Genomic DNA, 12975 nt, shown 5'->3' with positions numbered 1-12975 from the left:
GACATACAGCTGGGCTATCTGCCCTGTGAGCTGAGTCTCCAAAAGAGGGTATAGACCGGGTACCGTTTAAGTCCTTGATGTTGCAGGATCCTGTTGCTGGACGTCGGGCCGATGGAAGGATGAAGGCACGTATTCATTTGACATAAAATTCATTGGATGAGATTCGATGGGCTGGCTCGTCAACGCCATGACTTTCGCCTGCATGCGCTCAATCACTAGCACCAACGGCTTCTATTGGGGGTTACAAACAGTAGCTGGATGCCATAGACGCCAAGTTAATCACAGCAATACGACTGGGTAACTCAGTAGAGTACTATGTAGAATAACGATATCAGATAATGGCTTATATTTGGGGGAAAACCTTGAAGTTAAAATTGACGGAATCCCTGCTTGACAGGCCCTGGATTTGCAGAAAGGAACTAGTATGCCCTGAGTTGCAATGGGGGAAAAAATCCGACGTGTGATTACGAAAATCGCATCATCTCCTACATATTCACATATTCACATATTCACAGTCCTCAAGGGTCACATCGTCTTATCCCGTATTCTGAAGGGGGTGTCTTGCCACGATAGAATTAGGGAGGACAATGTAAGAAAGAAGTAAAAAAAAAATAGTTTACAGACGTTTATAGTATGTACCCTTGGGCTGGGGGATGCAATAAGCAATGACTTATGGTGGCGCTTGGCTGTAATAAGTTAGAGGTTTTGTCAGGTCTAGAGGCGCCGGCACATGACTGACAAGGTTCATCAGCTCATTGGGAAAATTGTTGTGAGTGTCCTTCTTTTAGTGCAAAAGCACTGCATTGCAAGGATGGTTCTGCCACTGGTCTCAGCTAGCGTTGATGAGTGCCGTAGCCGCCGAATTTCGCGGCCTGATGTCACAATCGAAGTGCTCTGGGTGACTGTTGTAAAGATTGTCAGTAACCTCATCAGCCAGCCCGTTTCATGTAGCAAAGACAAGGGTCCAGGTATTACTGCGAGTATCAAGGGACTGTGGGGCCCAGATAGAAGCAGGGATCAATGAGCTGCGGGGAGGGATTGCCTGACCAGGTTCCACCATTGGTGAATCGTACTCGAGGCTCAATTGGTCTTCCGTCCTGGGCCACCTGTTTGCAGAAATTCAAAGTGGACAGCATTGTTGCTACCATGACCCAGACACTGTTGTCCGCTAGAAACCGACCGACGCAAATCCTATAAGCTATCGTCAGAAACCGTGGCTCGAGTTGAGGCAGCACTGGTCTGCTACGTACCGACGCCCAAACCCGAAATTGCCAACGGGATATGGCTCTCCCGCGCTGTACCTGTCAGGGTTGAAGTCGTGAGGAGCTTTGTAGACTCGCTCATCATGTGCTATAGCATAAGAATTTGCATAAACAACAGTTCTATAGCCTGTCAGCATTTCCACTTCGTCGTCATGATGCCGATAATATCAAAGAAAATGATCGCACCCTATGGGCTGTTAGCTGACTGTGTGTATACAACATGAACATTGTGTGTATTTTGCCACTATACCTTTAGGAATAAACATGCCCTGGTAGACATCATCGTGAAGCGATTTGTGGGGGATCCCTACGGCGTGTTAGAAGTTGGCACGGTCCCTACTCCCATGCCAATACTAGATGGGAAATACTGACCAAGAGGAGCCAACGGTGACCATCTTTCCAAGTGTACTCATTGTCAGCATGCGGTATACTATTTTGCGAGTATATTTGTCAATCGGAGTGTACCTGTAAATCTCCTGCACAATATGCTCGATGTATGGTAAATAGGATCGGTCTGAGAACTCGGGTAGCTTCCCGGGTCCTATTACCGCATCAAGCTCGTCTTGTGCCTTCTTTTGTATCTCGGGGTGGAGAACCATGTTTAGAACAAAGATAACACAAGTTGCCCATGTCTATGAGTCGAGTTTTCAGTTTTTGAAATCAAGTGTTGTAATGAAGTAAACTCACGGTGTCGGCGCCTGCGATGAAAACTGCGCCTGCAGCCCCTTTGATATCATCCAGCGACCACTTTTGGTTCTTGCCCTGTGATTGATTATACTCATACGACCGCAGTAGCTGATGTGCAAGAGATGTGTTGGCAGAAAACTCATCATTACATAACGGTAGAGAAGTTAGTGTTTTGGTTAGGTGTGTATGGTATGCAGAGCGGTTTGTCCACTTAAGATCAACTCACACGCTCGGCTTGTGCGGCAGCGAAGGGTACTTCGTGTAGTTTCGTGATAGCCCATCGCCATTGTCGAGCAAATCGTAAAGACCAGTCATTGACAAGCCAATCTGGGAGATAACGAACTGGGTTCGGCCTGTTAGCAAGCATACATACTTTGGACCCCTGCTAGGTAAGTTGTACTCTTACTAAAGGGAACTAGATCAACAACACTATTTGCAGGAACTCCACCATTGCCGGTAGCATACATGGCATCGTTAGCAATTCGGATATAGGGGTCATCGTCGCTCGATACTTCCGTGCCATAGCTCACTTGCAAAACAATGGCCACTGCAAATCGGCGCAAAGATGTTTCCCATGTGCCGGGCCTTGTCATGATGGCTTTTACCGTACGGTGGGCCTCATCCCTTTGCAAGTTGTAAAATTGACGGGAATTGGTGTTGCTAAAAGTCGTCTGGAGGAGCTTTCTGTGCATTTGCCAGCTTTTTCCAAATGGCAGAAAAGTCAACGTCTTTCCCCATCCCATCCTGCGAGAGGGCCGAAATACTTAGTACAATTAAGTGAGGGGCGGGGATTAGGACTTACACTTCTAATAAGGTGAACCTAGGCCGGTCACAGAAATTGGCGCCTTTCTTCTCAAGGATGTCCTTGGCAACCTCTGCGCTATGAAGAACAATGGTAGACCGACCTAAAGACCTGACATGAATGATGTCCGAGTCTTTCGAAGCCAAAGTCAGAGGTCGGTTATCAAGCTTTTGGAAAGCAAACTCACTGTATTCTTTGGACCATCTCGAGTAAACCTTGGCAGCGTTTTCCTTAGGTATGACACGGGTATGGCCGAGAAGGAATTCAGACGGTGGCCCGGGTGGCAGTGGTAGTGTAGGTTGAAAATGCTTGTGGGCCCAGAAGATTAACAAGCCCGTGAGGAAAAGAGCTGGCCCGAGCATATGGGCAAATGAGTAGTGTTCTATCATAACAGGCAGGAGCTCCCCAAGGGCGAGTCAGTCAGGCGGGTGGGCAGGTAGGCAGGCAGGTTCTTGTTGAAATTGAAACACATCCATGGGGCGCTGTGCAAGGCAGGAGCGATAGATATAATCCCAAGAGGGAGAGCGCAAGTGCTTGGCTACACATATTGGGTATCCATACCTGTTGCTCCAGTGAAACGTTCACGCATGGATGGGAAGAAGCACCCTTTCCTATCAGGAAGGCTAAGTTTCAATATTATTGTGGTGAAATAGCGCCGTCGCCAGTAAGAAGTGACTAGAAGCGCCCACGCAAATCATGTAGCGAATACCAAACTACTCAGGCACCTACAATAGAAGTCATTCTCGTCTTATTTCCACAGCCCTACGCATTTAAATCATAAAGTGGTACGGTTTGTGGATAGCCAAGATTGGATTGTCACATATGTCGGTCTCATCACAACACCACCATATCCTTACCATGCTGCATAGTACAGTGTAATGCACTTTGACACGATTGATTGGGTGAAATGGTTCCCTACCGATGTCTAAAGACTCGGTTCCATCCCTTTGGGCCCAACCCCTAACTCAGCAGGTTGACAATTTGAGCCTCGACTTGTCGGGGTCAAAGCACAAGCTCCCATCTTGGGTAGTTATTGGGAGACGCTATCCAAAATGGCTTTCCTAAGCATATATCCACTGATCTTGGTTGGTCAGTTAAAGTCAGAGGGGTTGGCAAGTATCTGTAGTTTGGTCTAGCTTCATAGGTGCCTCACTACCTACTACCAAACTAAATCTTAGTTGCCGCATTTACCTACTGTCGGTCATGCACAAGGGGCCGTTGCCTCACTGATTGATTGTTAGTGAGCTCTAATTTATGTCGGCTAAACGGCCTGAGATGGAGCAATATGCGCTCTTACTCTCGGTACCGAGACTAAGATATTGTAGACCGGCACTTGTGCATCGATGTCTGGGTCTACCATTGGCCCGTTAGTCTTATAAATAACGTGGGAAGGTGTTCAACCATAACATGTTGCTTACCTGGTAGTTTGCAACATTCTTGAATTATAAAAGCTTTAATGCACTCAAGGTTTATAAACGATAAAAATAAAATAAGAAAGAAAAGAGAATAATAACAATGTGATAGTAGAGTATTAGAATAGCTCACACTAGTACATAGGTAGGTACTACTTGCGCAGTAGAATTCTGGCAAAATGGAACTTTCCGTCCCCACAACCAACGTGGCTGGTTCACTCTTTTCACCTGGGGCAGGTGGGGAGCATTTGCACATGACTCGGTTCCTGACGACAAGTCATGAACTCATCAATCAATATCCATTCAAGCAAAAGCACCATCCACAATACCGACTCGACTCAACTCAACTCGGTTAGATACGCTCAGAGAAGCATTTAGTTTCTTTTGCGAGTCTGTTTTCGTGTTTTCGGCCTGTTAGCATACTACCGAGGTTACCTTGTTCACTCACCTCTACTTTTACGTGACGCTTCACTAACAGCGTCTCCTCTCCCATCAACTTTGTTGTTCTGCAAAACACCGTCACTCGGGCTTTCTCACTCATTTGACCGCTGCAAACCGTCTCGAACCCTCTTTGCCACCGTTCATTATGGCTTCCCACGCTAGCGCTCCGCAGATTACGGTCCTGGGTTCTCTCAATATGGATCTCGTCTCCTATGTCCCACACCATCCCCTACCCGGTGAAACACTCACTTCATCCCATTTCAACACTTCGCCCGGCGGCAAAGGCGCCAACCAGGCTGTAGCATGCGGCAAGCTGTCCCGGGATTCTGACCTGACCAGCCCTTCAGCCAACGTCTCCATGGTGGGCGCCGTTGGTGCTGATCCCTACGGAACTCTCCTCCTTGACAGTCTTCGCTCTTTTGGCGTTTCTGTTGACGCGGTTAGTGCTCGTCAGGACCAGAAATCCGGGATCGCCATCATTATTGTCGATGAGCCCTCGGGCCAGAACCGTATTATTGTGTCTCCTGAGGCCAACCACTCTCTGAGGCCAACTGAGTTCGAGACTCTTCCAGGCCCTCGCCCTGACCTTCTCATAATGCAACTCGAAATCCCCTTCGACACTGTAATGAAGGCTTTGAAGGTTGCTAAGAGAGATGGCGTCCCCGTGCTTCTCAATCCAGCTCCCGCTCAGGCCTTGCCCATGGATGCTTATGACGGGCTTGCCCACCTTGTTGTTAACGAGACTGAAGCGGCGATTCTTGCAGAGTGTGATGAGTCTGAACTTGATGCTCTTATCGGCTTGGACCGTATTGGCCGAGTCTTTATTGACCGTGGAGTCCACAACGTCATCATCACTCTGGGAGGTCGCGGCGTCTACTTTGCTAACAAGCAAGGCCAGAGTGCATTGCTCCCTGCCACCAAGACAACCGTGGTGGACACCACAGCCGCCGGCGACACCTTTGTTGGTTCTTACTCTTTGGCCGTTGTCGCTGCTAGGGGCGGCCAATTTGACATTGAAGCTGCTGTCACCGCGGCTAATCGAGCAGCTGCCTTGACTGTTGCGCGCAAGGGCGCTCAAATCTCTATTCCCTGGAAGGATGAACTATAGTCAAGGTAGCAACAGCTTTTCTTTCGTAGAAGAACCAACAAAAACATTCGAATCCCACTGGGTATACGGAAACTGCCTACTCCGTTCACTCTCTAGACTAAAACCACGTCGCCCATCCCCATTTGCCTGTGTCCTTTTTGCCTCTGTCATGGGCTGGAGATACCGTTCGGAGTCCATTTTCGCCCTCTGGCCGTCCGGTTGTCTCCCGATTTCGAGCCGGTATCGATAGGACCGCCATCGACGGGAATAATCCCCTCAGAGTTTCGGCCCCTAGTGAACGCCCCTTCCATAACGTGCTGCTGTCGGATTTACCTGAAGAACTCCTTTGTCCTCTGGGAACGGAAATATCAGGTTCCCCACGTGAGAAATCTGCTTCCCCTGATTGCGTGGAGGCTGAACTGCCTGCCCCCATGTCCCTGTTAGTGTGAGCCCTCAAAGCCAGCGGGGCCTCTGGGCTCTTCTTCGCTATACAAGTTGACGCTGAACTGCCGCATCTGGATAAATCCTCTCTTATTGCCTGTCGTGAGCGGGTACGAGGCAACGGTGCTATGTGATCAGGCCCGGCATTATCGCAGCGTTGCTGGAGACTCGCGTTTCTCAAAGGGATCAAAGGAGTGTATCCGTCATCCAAAGGCGTCTGTACTCCCGCCCTTGTCGCCTCACTTTCTGGCTGGTTTTTGGTTAGCCGATGCCTTCATTTGAACGGACATAGCTTACAGTAGCCATCCGCCTCAACACCTCCCTCGCGTTCGTGGCACCCTAGTGTCTCTCGATCAGAGGAAGCAATGGATTGGACTTCAACACCGGCGCAGGGGACCAAAGCGACATGGCATTGTGTAATTTTACAGAGGCCGTGGCCGCTGTCTCGATCTTGCTTTTTGTAGTGAACATCTTGTCGCTCGCATTGCCAACATCCTGCCATTCGGGAAATGCTGAAGGGCGATATGACAATCGCACTGTCATATAGTTTATAGTAGAGTCACCAAGCTCTTGTTCGAGTGCCTCTATCAGGTTGTCTATCTCTTTCTGTGGGCATTCTTGTCTTTCTTCTTGCATATCCTTGACAACATGGACTCTTACTTTAACCAGAAGACAGATACTGGGACCAGGGTCGAGGCGATCGCTGTTGACTGGTCAGCTAGCGTTCTGTACAGTCCGATACCCCTTCTAATGTGCACCTACAGGGGAAAAGGCTGCTCCTGCAGGATGCGAATGATCGACGATTTTTCTGTTGGTAGGATACGGACGTTCAAATCACGAAGGCCATTGGTCTCGGATTGGTTCTCAGCTACATTCGCTGTAAGTATTGGTCCGTAAAGGGGCTTTTTTTTTTTTTTGCACCTACACTCCAAGTTTTCTTGAGTTAGACCAGCCAGATCCATGAATAGATCGGGCCGCTCCTAACAGGCCTCTGGCTGGATGTTGTTCTCCGGTATACACCAAGGAGTGGCAGATATTTCAATAGCTACCCAAAAGATATTATGCCCCGCCTCAATAACAGTTACCTCCGGTGTAATGCTAATTTTTGGTGCCAGGCAAGACACTGTCCTCTGACGTGGTAAGGTGGTGAGACTTTTGATCGGCGGTAGTTGCAGATTGTTGTCGGGTGGCAAAGGATACCCAGTCCAGCCTGTTGCATGAAAATTAAGCGGTGACTCTTGTCTGTACATAGAGTCTCTGTCGTATAGGTTGGTCAAAGGGGAATGGATCTTTCCAGGACGCCGCATCTCATATGCCGCCGGCAGAGTATTGACTGAGAAGGGGGATAGCGAGCGGTTCTGGTCGGGCTGTACCCTTGCATGTGTGTGTGCTTGTCTTTTCTTCTTGACCGATAGCTGTGGCAAAGGCATGACTCCCAAAAGTCGAGGTGGGCTATCGTGTTGTGCCCAATGCCCGGGTGCATACATGTTTCGTCTGCTTCGAGTGCTGAGCGTCTGGTTGTGCTGAAATGTCCTCACGTTCTCTTTCCCTGATTGCGTTTCAACCTTTCGTCTCTTGGGGACTGTGAGCAAGTCATCTTCCTGAAAGCTTTTGCTATGCTTCACGCTATTGTCCTTGTATCGATTCTCTAAATATCGGGTATCTTTTTGGAAGTTCTCATTGTATGTCGCAACTCTTAATGGACTCGGCTTTTCGTCGACAATTGCACGCTCACAGGCATCAAGATCTGCCCAAAAAGGGGTTTCGTAGCCTAGGCTCGTCATCGCAGAGTGCACGAAGGCGGTTTATCTCGGGTAGTGTTGGCGACAGTAACAAAAGATTGTGTTTTGGGCAAAAGAAAACTGATATATCTATCTGCTTCAAGTCGGTTCGCAAGAATGATTCAGAACAGTTGAGAAATTGAGATACAAAACTGGCCTACTTTATTCATACAATAAAGAGGAAGATGTTATTGAAAGGCAAACATTCTTTCACGGCAACTCTACTAAAGCAGACAAAGGTAATATTTCACGGGTATCAGAGTTGCTCTTGCGATTTTAGAAAACATGGAAACAACCTAAGAAGTCGCGGCGGTTTATTCTTACCATTCTTGCCCTGTTTTACAAAGAATAAATACTATCAAAAGGCAACAACCACCATCCCAACCAAGCTTGATCCCCGAAGAAGGCGAAGAGTCACTTGCTTGTGAAGAAAGAAAAGGTGACCGCCACACAAATGCATCAAAAGGTATCAGGATAGGTAGGCAGCTGTTCTATGATTCTCGCTCCAGAGCTATGTCTGGCCAAGTGTCCGTCGAAGATTATCCTTTACCGAATCAATGTCGTTATCTTCCATCTCAAGGAATTTGATCTATACGATTTAGCAAAACTTCATCATCTCACCACCAAATCAACAGAGAAAACTTACTAGGTCGTCAGATGTTTTCGTCTCGCCGTACAGGACGGGTTCTGATAAGCTGGATGAAACGTTCTTCTTGACTCTGTCCTCCCATACGCCATCCCAATTCCATTCTCCGGGTTGTCTGGGTGTCGCTGTGGATGTAGGTTTCGCACTCTCTGTAGGTTGTTGGTCGTTCTCTTCACTCTTTTGTTCTTCCTCGGTCGCTTCATCCTCTACAAGCTTCCCTATCGCCTTTCGGTGCGTCCTCCATGCATGCCATGCTCCTGGATTTCCGGCTGCTGTGAGGGGCACCGAGTCAAGGACTGCTTCGTCGTCGAACGCACTGCGGATGTAGTGTAGAACCTCGTAAGCCGAAACACTTTTTTGACCAGTGCGCGTGTATGAAGAAACTGTTGCTACTGCTGGTGTTGTAGAAGTGCTAGCAGCAACAGCATCGGAACTCGTCAATCGTTGTTGATCTATCTGCTTCGCCTCTGCCATGCTCCGTCTGCCCCTTCCAAACCAGTCTGGGAAACCATGGCGCAAGCTGAATCCGCCCGGCGGTAGTCGCTCCTGGTCTGATGCGCTCACAGTACCACTTTCTTGTATGTCGGTTGTGTACATGTATGTTGTTAGAGGCGTGATGAGGGGATGGAACATGTCTGTCGTAAAGACAACCACGGGCGGAAGCTGAGGATACGAATCGGGGAAGGATATTTGGAATCGGAGTATAGCAGGACAGTAGGGGCCTATCATGAGTAGTCAATATCGCAAGATCAGCATCGCTATTAGATCTATGATTACCTTTGCGAACAAAGAGCACGCCAGACCAGAGCGTGGCATCTCCTGGGGTGAGGCTAACGAATATCCCTTCTGGACAAGCCTGCTTGAGTCCAGCGCTGTATTTTTTTTGTTAGCTAGGTCCATCACGCAAGTGTTAATCGGACAAACAATTCTGAGAGGAGTTGCTGTCTGCGCAGCGAAGGCAATGCGCTCATATTGAAAGGCGACATTGTGGATTCGGTCGCGGTCGGTTATCAAATTGTAAGGTTCTGTAGGCGTGCAGGAGTTTGAATGTTCAGAAGACAACACAAAGCATTGTTGAGATTGTAAGGTTGGCGTTGGTTAAAATGGTGGTATTGCGCCAGCTCAGGAGCTATGATTTGCGATCTGGCAGGCGGTGAAGCCTGTAAGACAGCCGACAGCGGGGTACTCATGTTGGTTGAAGTCATGAGGAACTGCGACGAGGCGTACAACTATGAAAGGTGTTATGATATATATTCGAAGCCAATTTAATAACATTCATTCTCCGCTAGGTCACGCCCAACGATAAACCTGTTGCAAATTGTATCATGACAGCTCCGCACAAGTTATGTCATGACACCACTTTTGGAGATATTACCCTATACTCCATCGATTCTGCCGAAGGAATATCTGCTAGGTAGTTAGCTGGATCAATGGCGGGGTCATACCAGAGGGGTACCATTGCTTCGAGATTATACTCATGCCAAAAGAGATCTTTGTCTATTCAAATCTATCTCTACAGGGTACTGCATCTCTTCTGGACTCGTAATCATGAATTATAGCATAATGTTAGCTTTAGAAAAAGCTGCAAAGATGCTACCCGTGTGTGGTCTAGGTATTCCCTAGACAAGTATTCCACCATACAAAACTTTTGTTATCCTTCCCTCGTGCATCCCAGCTTTTTGTGATATCTCCCTAGCCTAGCAAGCAAAAAATAAAAATGAAAGAGAAGAAGATGAGGCTCTATCGTCCAAGGCGCTTCTCGATCTTAGACTTCTCCTGTTCACGGATAGTCGCAACATCGTCTCTTGTAGCGTTGTATGAGGCCGTGACCTGGTTGAAAGGGTTGTCGGGGTGCTTCTCGAACTCCTTTCTAATTCTGGTCTTTCTCTGGTCCAAGCGAAGTCCGATGCCGCTGCCGTCCTTCTTCATCTCGTCGAGTCGTCGCTCCTCGTACTTGGCGTATGCGGCGGGGTATCGTCGTTCGGGGTGTCGGTCGACCTTGCCATCGTCCTTGTTGCCTGTCAGGGACAGGGCATCGAGGGCGTTATCGATACCAGAGGCGTTGATGGCTGAAGGCTTGTCGTCGTCGAGTTGGGAAAGGTCAAGGCCACGCGCTTTCTTGACAGGAGCTTTTGACTTCTTGGGGCCCTTTGAGGGATTGTTGGCATCCTCCTCGGCCTCGAGAGCAGCCTTCTCAGCCTTCTTCTTCTCAGCTTCAGCAGCCTTTGCAGCAGCAGCTTCCCTGCGCGCAGAAACAAAAGGTTAGCGACTTGCACAAGCTATGCATTACCTCGGCGGCGAAACTCACTTCTTGGCGTTGCTCTTGGCTCCCTTGTTCCACTTATCGGCTTCATTGGCTTCTTGACGGGCGTCTTCGGCGGCCTGCTTCTGGGCGGCGGACTCTGCCTTGCGAGCGTTGCCCTGAGCCTTCTTGCTGTTGTCGCTCTTCTTGTTGCCAGCCATTGCGAAAAGCTCCGGAATGTGGGTGATGCGAGTGGTGGGGGGAAATGAAACTGGTGTCTGCAGCAAAATCAGGAGATTAGTCAACTGCGAAACGTGAGAAAAGAAGGCGAAACAGGATAGACTAGACTATCCTCAGGATCTGCTTACTTACTTTTTGTTTGGTAGTAGTCAGGAAAGAGGAAAAGTTGCGATGTCGTAACTAACCTCAGAGTCAGAGTGGAGGGTGATGCCTAACCGATGACGGATTAGAACAAGATGCCTTGGAACCCTGATTAATCGGATCGTACAGTGTTGTGAGTCGATAATTTGTACTGTGTCTAGATGCGATTGTGAATGTGATTCGGTTGATTAGGTGGTTATTGCTTGTTTATATATATGCTCAATTGAATAAGAAACCCTTTTAACAAATTGTATTAACTCAACATCTAGGTTTATTATTTGCGCAGGAAAACTCAAAGGTAATGATACTGGAGAGCATTTGTTAAACTATAACATCTCTAGGGGATTTTGTCTTGAAAGAATGGAGAACTACATTAAAGACTGAGAGTATATTAAAGACACTGAGAGCATAGTAAAGACACCGAAAGTATAGGTAATAATAGTGTTTCTCTGCATGCCAATTTAAACTTAACCTTTTTCATGATTCTTCAACTCACAGAGTGCACCAGTCCATCTCCAACACCCATGCAATGAATGTCAGTTAGCTGACCAGTGCAATATTCGGTGGTTTCCCAATAGAGCCAAACACGCAGCAGCTCCAAAAGCAGTTATCTGCGTTCAGTGCTATAATAGCATGGGCATCAATCCTTCAAACCTCGGCAAAACAGGTGGTAACTCAGAAGCTCTCATTTGACTCGGTTGTGTTACCACGGGATCACCGGTAAACCTTGGCAGTTTGAGTATGTAGTAGCATCGCAGCATCACATCAGCATCAGCATCAGGTACGCTGCTCATCACCCTACCCTCGCTTACAACTTGTCGTCGTTCAGTTTATGATGCGAACCCCCATGTGCGAATCAAAAACCTGCATGCTGTGAGACTTGAAGAGTGTCTTCAAAGGTACAACAGAGACATAATGACAATAACAGCGACGTGCATCAATAGTTGAACTAGGCAGCCAACCTTCAGCCTCAACATAAGGACGCTTGAACATGGGGGCGTTTGTCCAGAAAGTTGGCGTTACACAGCATCAGAACTCTCTTTCAATCCTTCGACAAAGGCAACTGAGTTTATAGCTCAGAAGTAACTTTGTGTAACCCGCGTCACCCCAGCATCACCTACCATGCGCTTATACCACTCCATTTGCCAATCAACTCTTGGGCATTTAGAAACAACCATTTTCTTACCGTACCGTGGCACAAAACCTACAAGCAAACAGACAAGCCACACAGGCTTTGACTTCTATAGCTTGTAAATGACAAGTCTTATTGTCCTCGAGACGTGGTTGGGTGCGATACGGACCTTGACAACACCATTATATCTCCTTCATTATTGTTTCTGACCATCTTTGCCTCTGTCATGCAGCTCCCGAACCGCGGGATCGGTACGGTCAACGGACCCAATCCCCCGAATGGGAACTAACGTTATCTATTCTCTGATGGGCAACCAGCTCGGGTGCTCTCCCGCAAGCCGCGACTACCTACAGCTCAATGCTCAAGGCCCAAGGCCCAAGGCTCAATCACACAGGGCTGACCAGGTTGTTTAGTCTCCTGCGAGACAACGAGACAAGATAGGCGTTGGTACGGTGTCTCTCGAGCCGGGGACAATCCCCTGTATGGCCCGTCTTGCGAATTTCGTCTAAAGCCACTCGGGTTTAGCCTTGCCCTTCGAATGCGTCCCATAAGTTAAAGGCTGACAAGAACACACATGCTTGTGCTGACTGCGCATGGTGGTCAAGTCTGTATCGGGCATGATCGATTACAGCAGCCTGCTTGATGGCATGATATGATGGCG

At 48.2% G+C, this 12975-nt stretch overlaps 6 protein-coding genes across 6 annotated transcripts; 1 reads left to right on the top strand and 5 right to left on the bottom strand.

The window, feature by feature from the left end:
- Nucleotides 1–638: 638 nt before the first annotated feature.
- On the bottom strand, nt 639–3113 carry EDB82DRAFT_569285 (cytochrome P450; the record flags this gene model as incomplete). Its single annotated transcript, XM_065609886.1, has 11 exons — nt 639–686; nt 740–902; nt 1048–1191; nt 1251–1389; nt 1513–1569; nt 1672–1894; nt 1950–2057; nt 2176–2291; nt 2356–2693; nt 2752–2884; nt 2939–3113. 10 exons carry the CDS (start codon nt 3111–3113, stop codon nt 830–832), a joined length of 1506 nt encoding a protein of 501 aa, XP_065463340.1. The 3' UTR covers nt 639–686; nt 740–829.
- Nucleotides 3114–4749: 1636 nt separating this feature from the next.
- On the top strand, nt 4750–5712 carry EDB82DRAFT_480220 (Ribokinase-like protein; the record flags this gene model as incomplete). Its single annotated transcript, XM_025738014.1, has 1 exon — nt 4750–5712. One exon carries the CDS (start codon nt 4750–4752, stop codon nt 5710–5712), a length of 963 nt encoding a protein of 320 aa, XP_025592817.1.
- Nucleotides 5713–5760: 48 nt separating this feature from the next.
- Nucleotides 5761–6335, bottom strand: EDB82DRAFT_314995 (uncharacterized protein). The gene is made up of 2 exons (XM_065607461.1): nt 6207–6335; nt 5761–6130 (listed from the first exon to the last, which is right to left on the bottom strand). Exon 2 carries the CDS (start codon nt 6122–6124, stop codon nt 5810–5812), a length of 315 nt encoding a protein of 104 aa, XP_065463339.1. The 5' UTR covers nt 6125–6130; nt 6207–6335; the 3' UTR covers nt 5761–5809.
- Nucleotides 6336–6471: 136 nt separating this feature from the next.
- Nucleotides 6472–7916, bottom strand: EDB82DRAFT_541020 (uncharacterized protein; the record flags this gene model as incomplete). Its single annotated transcript, XM_025738012.1, has 3 exons — nt 6472–6835; nt 6895–7000; nt 7118–7916. 3 exons carry the CDS (start codon nt 7914–7916, stop codon nt 6472–6474), a joined length of 1269 nt encoding a protein of 422 aa, XP_025592815.1.
- A 466-nt stretch (nt 7917–8382) lies between these two features.
- On the bottom strand, nt 8383–9922 carry EDB82DRAFT_314759 (ubiquitin-conjugating enzyme/RWD-like protein). Its single transcript, XM_025738011.2, has 4 exons — nt 9484–9922; nt 9337–9431; nt 8560–9281; nt 8383–8502 (listed from the first exon to the last, which is right to left on the bottom strand). The coding sequence occupies exons 1-4, from the start codon at nt 9543–9545 to the stop codon at nt 8425–8427; spliced, it is 957 nt and encodes a 318-aa protein (XP_025592814.2). The 5' UTR covers nt 9546–9922; the 3' UTR covers nt 8383–8424.
- On the bottom strand, nt 9923–11489 carry EDB82DRAFT_314758 (uncharacterized protein). Its single transcript, XM_025738010.2, has 4 exons — nt 11310–11489; nt 11174–11252; nt 10868–11079; nt 9923–10801 (listed from the first exon to the last, which is right to left on the bottom strand). The coding sequence occupies exons 3-4, from the start codon at nt 11020–11022 to the stop codon at nt 10300–10302; spliced, it is 657 nt and encodes a 218-aa protein (XP_025592813.1). The 5' UTR covers nt 11023–11079; nt 11174–11252; nt 11310–11489; the 3' UTR covers nt 9923–10299.
- Between the last annotated feature and the right edge of the window lie 1486 nt (nt 11490–12975).

This window comes from Fusarium venenatum (assembly GCF_020744135.1).
Source record: "Fusarium venenatum strain MPI-CAGE-CH-0201 chromosome Unknown EDB82scaffold_4, whole genome shotgun sequence".
Classification (NCBI taxonomy): domain Eukaryota; kingdom Fungi; phylum Ascomycota; class Sordariomycetes; order Hypocreales; family Nectriaceae; genus Fusarium; species Fusarium venenatum.
The sequence above is the reverse complement of the archived record's forward strand: the minus strand, read 5'-3'. Positions and strand labels throughout refer to the sequence as shown.